This window comes from Hemibagrus wyckioides, linkage group LG06 (genome assembly GCF_019097595.1).
Source record: "Hemibagrus wyckioides isolate EC202008001 linkage group LG06, SWU_Hwy_1.0, whole genome shotgun sequence".
NCBI classification, from domain to species: Eukaryota; Metazoa; Chordata; class Actinopteri; order Siluriformes; family Bagridae; genus Hemibagrus; species Hemibagrus wyckioides.
The window spans coordinates 34,915,343-34,924,354 of NC_080715.1; the positions used below are offsets into that span (position 1 = coordinate 34,915,343).

The 9,012-nt window shown below is 42.9% G+C and overlaps 1 protein-coding gene across 3 annotated transcripts in view; it reads right to left on the reverse strand.

Moving 5' to 3' along the window:
- Nucleotides 1–9,012, reverse strand: part of nbas (NBAS subunit of NRZ tethering complex) — a 256,830-nt gene that overhangs the window by 234,713 nt on the left and 13,105 nt on the right. For all 3 annotated transcript variants that reach the window (XM_058393499.1, XM_058393497.1, XM_058393500.1), the window contains exons 5-6: nucleotides 3,638–3,685; nucleotides 2,216–2,259 (exon numbers count right to left, since the gene is read on the reverse strand). In XM_058393499.1, the coding sequence (XP_058249482.1) occupies nucleotides 2,216–2,259; nucleotides 3,638–3,685 (92 nt within the window). The remainder of the gene's footprint in view (nucleotides 1–2,215; nucleotides 2,260–3,637; nucleotides 3,686–9,012) is intronic.

Here is a 9,012-nt window from a genome sequence, read left to right on the forward strand (position 1 = left end):
GTCTGCATTCCTCCCCACGCTCCACAAAGCATGAAATAAAAAAAGTTGGGAGACTATAAATTACAAGGCTGGGGCTGAAAAGGAAATCTGGAGGTGAGGCGGTGTAAAATAGAAGATCCTGCTGTCATGAAGAGGAGGAAGAGAGGAAGAAACTGCAGAAGAAACACGTGAGGAGGGATGCAGCGATGGAGAGAGGTATCATCTGGGTAATCGTCTGATGTGGTATTAATGAAATAAAATAAAAGCTCCACTTAGTTTGCATGTAAGTTTGCAAAAGGCTGCATCTCAATCAGCTTGCTAGTTCACCAGTCCAGGCGTCGGCCATTTTAAGAGGCTGTCTCAACCCCAGAGCACTGCAAAGAATTCCATAATGCACCACAAAAAAATTCAACCATCAAAGAAAAAAAAACAACAACTAAGAATTATTTTGAAAAATAAACATAAATGCCAAATAATCTTCTTCCTTGGACAATCTCTGTCTCTGATCTCGTTTGATGACATCATTCCCTTCTTGATTTGGAGGTGAACTTCTTTGAAACTCAGCCCTGAAGCATGATGCTTCCACCACCGTGCTTCACCGTGGAGGAGATGTTGTTCCACAACCCTGGTCTCATCAGACCAACACCAGATTAACCCACATGGGTTTAGGAGACCGGATGTTTCTCATTGCTGTAGAGAGATATCTTGTAACGTTGCTGTAGATGCTGTCATCTCCAGAGGAACGTCTTAGCTCTTAGGAACATTTTCTCCACGTGGTTGTTTTTGTCTGCACAATGTTCCAGGATTTATTTTCTTGTAACTCACTCATGATTGAGTTTTTTCAGCAGTGAGATCTCGTACCTGCACTGCAAACTGTTTGGAGGCCAGGGCTTTTCTAGATGGATGTTCCTAAGAAGATCCTACAGAAAGCAGCTGTACTTTATTTGGGGTTTTATTCAGTCATGGTACCTGATGGCAGGTGTATACAGATAAGTAGAGGGTTTTCTGGATGTTTGTTGTTTTAATTGTTGGAATTGTTAACAGGGTGTGTAGACTTTTTACACCTACTGTATGTGCTGAAGCCTGTAGTGTACGCTGTAATGCTACAGACAACACAATGCTAGCGTTCTAAACACATTTCACGATGCTAAACCACCAATGCTAAACCACCAATGCTAAACTGAAAAACATCAAGAGGAGGAATGATAGAGGCTTCCATTGATACAAAACATCCTTAACAATATCTGTAATACAGAACAAAGGCAGGTGTAAACCACACACACACACACACACACACACACAAAGCTACTAGCAGTGACATGAGTGTCCTGAATAACCATGAGCACTTCACTCAAGCGAGCACAGAGCACTATACAGTGGAACCTCGGCATAGGAATTTAATTCATTCTGGTGAATTAAGGGGAAAATTTTGTATTGTGAAATGAATTTTTCCATTAGAAATAACATAAATGCAGATCATCTGTTCCAGCCACCCAAAAATATGACCAATATGACCGACATGAAGCGTATGTAAACTGTTTGGTGATTACAAAAAACTGACCCAAGCCAAGTATTCCATATCAAGGGTCCTCACAAGGAAGTCGTGCCACCAAGCTTAGGCTAAAAATAGAACAGAATCTGTCAACAAAAAAACACCCGAAAAATCACCTAGCTTTTGAACGAGTGCTGGAGACGACGTTGGTAACAGCTTTCACTGACTGAAAAAGAAATTTGTAAACTCGTTTTGCTTGGCTTTCCATTGACGCCAACAGGTTTTGAACGGCTCCCGGACGTATGTGCAACTTGGCCACCGGTTGGTTCACTTCGGTTCATTCGTATGCCGAAAATGCTTCATATGCTGATGCAAAATTTCACTTTTTAGGGTGAAAATTCATAAGGGAGGGCATTCATATGCTGAGGTTCCTCTGTAATTGGCTTGAGGTGCAAATCACAGCGTCACAGGTTCATTTTGAACTTCAGGTGCTAATTCATTTCAGAGAAAGAAAGTACTCAGTCTGGGGAAAAAAAAGTCATCGTTGGTCATCTCTATGTATAGTTTACGTCACCCTTGTGGTCAGTGCAGGATGCGGGAGGGAGACACAAGTGATCAGCTCAAACTTTGCTTCTGAGCACAACAGATTTTTCTTTATAGAACAACTGGATAATAAAACAGAAATTTCTAGAAAGGTCTAATTAGAAAGGTCAGAGGTTCACGGAGGTCATGGTTGTTCTGTACCTTGACATTTCCCAATGATGGATCCAAATTCGTCTCGAGCTGACCTGAGTGAGCAAAAACACAGGAAAAGGTCAGGTTAATACCCATGCTAAATTTCCAACAGACAACTAAACACAACAGCTCTCTAATACACCTGTTACTACGACAACGAACCCCATTCGCTCGGACCAGAGCACTGATGAACTCTGGGATCTGATCGGATGTTAGAGATAAACTCTGAAAGTCTCCAGTTTCGGTGCTTTGGATCAATTAGTTAAGTTTTCCATCATGGAAAAAAATAGGATTTTTAAATTTTATTAAAAAATTTATTTACTTATTTTTTTGTTGCAAGAAATCAAATTGTGCTCAAAGTATAAGACATGACTACCAGTTTTTTTCCATCTGGATTTTAAACAGCTCATTCTATATATAAGAAAATATTCTTTTAATAAATTTCCTTACTCCATCATGCATTTGTTTATTCTATTCAGATATTCCATGACAATCTGAAATTCCGTCTAGGGGAGGATTAGAGGAATTTTCCGTAAAAAAAAAAAAAATACTGAAAAGGATGAAGGTCTTCGCTTTTATTCTTTAGCTGTTTTTGTTTCTAAGAACCTTACAAACCTTCTTTGCCTTCACCAGGACCGTGACTTGTACAAAATAGAATTTGAGATGCTTATAAATAAGTAAAGTCAAATATATTTAATATTTTATTTTTTTATTTTATTTTATTTTTTTTAAAAAGAGTTGTATACACTTTATATATATATATTAAATAATAAAAACAATTTAAATTAATATTTAATTCCCTTCATGTTTTTAAGCTTTATGTACACATGAAGTTCAAGAACACTAAGAAGTCTTTAAAAATACTTTTAATGGACTATTCATGAACATTCTTGCAGTTTAGAAATTAGCACACGGTAATGAAAAACGTGCAATTAAACCCCAAAAATGGTCGTTCTTTACATCGGATCTGTTCGGATTCATCATCTGCATAATAATAAGTGAATTAAATCACCAGTGCTGAAGTAGGAAAAATGTTTAACTGCGACAGACAGAACTGCATTACATTAAGAAGAGGAGGAAGAGGAGGAAGAGGAGGAGGAGGAAGAGAAGGTGCAAGCATTCAGAGGCTTTTAAGCAATTTGAACCCAAGTGCTGAGGAGAAGTGTGTTTACACTTGTATCAGCTATTGGTAACAAAGATAAATCTCTTCCAAACCCTCTCGCTCATCTGTTTCCCTTTATGGTGACATTTTTTCAAGTGAGAGCGAAAGGAAAAAAAGGGGGGGGGGGCATAAAGGTGCCGGTGGCAAAATATCTATCTGAGCTGCAGATTTGCTGAGTCCAACACCTCTGAGTGACCACAGCAAGGTGAGAAACACAGCCACTCGTGTGAGAGGGCAAAATGCCCCGAATGATGGATGAGAAGAATTACCTCATTTCCACACACTGGTCCTGAACCACAGCCAGGAGCTTCCCATTACTGCAGAGGAGACACATCAAGAGAGAGAAAAAAGAAGAAGAAGAAGAGCGAATGAGAAAACACAGCTGAAGGATTGGATTCCCAACAGTCGGTTTGTGTGTGTGTGAGTGTGTGTGTGCGCGCGCGAGGCTGCATTCCGTCTGAGAACCGTGACCATGCAGGTGCTCCGTCGTCCATCTGCATGAGTATAAACATCACTGGAGGGAGACTTTTATTCTTATTTTATTTTATCTAATGCATCTGATGATCAATAATCAAACACAGGGCCTATATATTAATAAAAAAATCCTAGCCACAGTGCCATCGTAGAATAAATTAAATACACGCAAACATAGGATAGAAATTAATAACAAATTCTCGTGGTCATAAGGGATGCCACTGCTGACTGGAAATCCTTAAATCAATCACATCACACACCATCACACATACACACACACCATCACACATACACACCATGTCACACACCATCACACATACACACCATGTCACACACCATCACACATACACACACACACACCATCACACATACACACACACACACACAGCATCACACATTCACACACACACCATCACACATACACACACACACACCATCACACATACACACACACCATCACACATACACACCATGTCACACACCATCACACACACACACACCATCACACATACACACACACACACACCATCACACATACACACACACCATCACACATACACACACACCATCACACATACACACCATGTCACACACCATCACACATACACACACACACCCACCATCACACATACACACACACACCATCACACATACACACACACCCCATCACACATACACACACACCCCATCACACATACACACACACCATCACACATACACACCATGTCACACACCATCACACATACACACACCATCACACATACACACACACACACACCATCACACAAACACACACACCATCACACATACACACCATGTCACACACCATCACACATACACACACACACACCATCACACATACACACACACACACCATCACACATACACACACACACACCATCACACATACACACACACACACCATCACACATACACACCATGTCACACACCATCACACACTCACACACCATCACACACACACACACCATCACACACACACACACCATCACACATACACACACACACACACCATCACACATACACACACACCATCACACATACACACCATGTCACACACCATCACACATACACACACACACACACCATCACACATACACACACACACCATCACACATACACACACACCATCACACATACACACCATGTCACACACCATCACACATACACACACACCATCACACATACACACCATGTCACACACCATCACACATACACACACACACACTATCACACATACACACACACACACACCATCACACATACACACACACACACCATCACACATACACACACACACACCATCACACATACACACACACACACCATCACACATACACACACACACACCATCACACATACACACACACACCATCACACATACACACACACACACCATCACACATACACACACACATACACACACACCATCACACATACACACACACACCATCACACATACACACACACCATCACACATACACACACACCATCACACATACACACCATGTCACACACCATCACACATACACACACACACACACCATCACACATACACACACACACACCATCACACATACACACACACACACCATCACACATACACACACACACACCATCACACATACACACACACACACCATCACACATACACACACACACCATCACACATACACACACACACACCATCACACATACACACACACATACACACACACCATCACACATACACACACACACCATCACACATACACACACACCATCACACATACACACACACCATCACACATACACACACACACACCATCACACATACACACCATGTCACACACCATCACACATACACACCATGTCACACACCATCACACATACACACCATGTCACACACCATCACACACACACCATCACACATACACACACACCATCACACATACACACACACCATCACACATACACACCATGTCACACACCATCACACATACACACACACCATCACACAAACACACACACACCATCACACATACACACCATGTCACACACCATCACACATACACACACACCATCACACATACACACACACACACCATCACACATACACACCATGTCACACACCATGTCACACATACACACACACCATCACACATACACACACCATCACACATACACACACCATCACACATACACACACACACACACCATCACACATACACACACCATCACACATACACACACACACCATCACACATACACACCATGTCACACACCATCACACATACACACACACACCATCACACATACACACACACCATCACACATACACACCATGTCACACACCATCACACATACACACACACACCATCACACATACACACCATGTCACACACCATCACACATACACACACACACACACCATCACACACACACACACCATCACACATACACACACACACACACCATCACACATACACACCATGTCACACACCATCACACATACATACACACACACACCATCACACATACACACACACACCATCACACATACACACACACACCATCACACATACACACACACACCATCACACATACACACACACACCATCACACATACACACACACACCATCACACATACACACACACACCATCACACATACACACCATGTCACACACCATCACACATACACACCATGTCACACACCATCACACATACACACACCATCACACATACACACACACACACACCATCACACATACACACCATGTCACACACCATCACACATACACACCATGTCACACACCATCACACATACACACACCATCACACATACACACACACACACACCATCACACATACACACCATGTCACACACCATCACACATACACACCATGTCACACACCATCACACATACACACACACACACCATCACACATACACACACACACACCATCACACATACACACACACACACCATCACACATACACACACACACACCATCACACATACACACACACACACCATCACACATACACACACACACCATCACACATACACACACACACACCATCACACATACACACACACACACCATCACACATACACACACACACACCATCACACATACACACACACACACCATCACACATACACACCATCACACATACACACACACACACACACACACCATCACACATACACACACACCATCACACATACACACACACACCATCACACATACACACACACACACACCATCACACATACACACACACACACCATCACACATACACACCATGTCACACACCATCACACATACACACCATGTCACACACCATCACACACACACACACACCATCACACATACACACACACCATCACACATACACACCATGTCACACACCATCACACATACACACACACCATCACACATACACACACACACCATCACACACACACCATGTCACACACCATCACACATACACACACACCATCACACATACACACACACACACCATCACACATACACACCATGTCACACACCATGTCACACATACACACACACCATCACACATACACACACCATCACACATACACACACCATCACACATACACACACCATCACACATACACACACACACACCATCACACATACACACACCATCACACATACACACACACACCATCACACATACACACCATGTCACACACCATCACACATACACAAACACACCATCACACATACACACAAACCATCACACATACACACCATGTCACACACCATCACACATACACACACACACCATCACACATACACACCATGTCACACACCATCACACATACACACACACACCATCACACATACACACACACCATCACACATACACACACACCATCACACATACACACACACACACACCATCACACATACACACCATGTCACACACCATCACACATACACACACACACACACCATCACACATACACACACACCATCACACATACACACACACACCATCACACATACACACACACACCATCACACATACACACACACCATCACACATACACACCATGTCACACACCATCACACATACACACACACACCATCACACATACACACACACCATCACACATACACACACACACCATCACACACACACACACACACCATCACACACACACACACACACCATCACACATACACACACCATCACACATACACACCATGTCACACACCATCACACATACACACACACACCATCACACATACACACACACCATCACACATACACACACACCATCACACACCATCACACATACACACACACCATCACACATACACACACACACACACCATCACACATACACACACACACACCATCACACATACACACACACACACCATCACACATACACACACACACACCATCACACACCATCACACACACACACCATCACACATACACACACACACACCATCACACATACACACACACACACCATCACACATACACACACACCATCACACATACACACACACACCATCACACATACACACACACACCATCACACATACACACCATGTCACACACCATCACACACACACACACCATCACACATACACACACACACACCATCACACATACACACACACACCATCACACATACACACACACCATCACACATACACACACACACACCATCACACACACACACACACACCATCACACATACACACACACCATCACACATACACACACACCATCACACATACACACACACCATCACACATACACACCATGTCACACACCATCACACATACACACACACACACACCATCACACATACACACACACACCATCACACATACACACACACACCATCACACATACACACACACCATCACACATACACACACACCATCACACATACACACACACCATCACACATACACACACACACACACCATCACACATACACACCATGTCACACACCATCACACATACACACACACACCATCACACATACACACACACACCATCACACATACACACACACACCATCACACATACACACACACACACACCATCACACATACACACACACACCATCACACATACACACACACACCATCACACATACACACACACCATC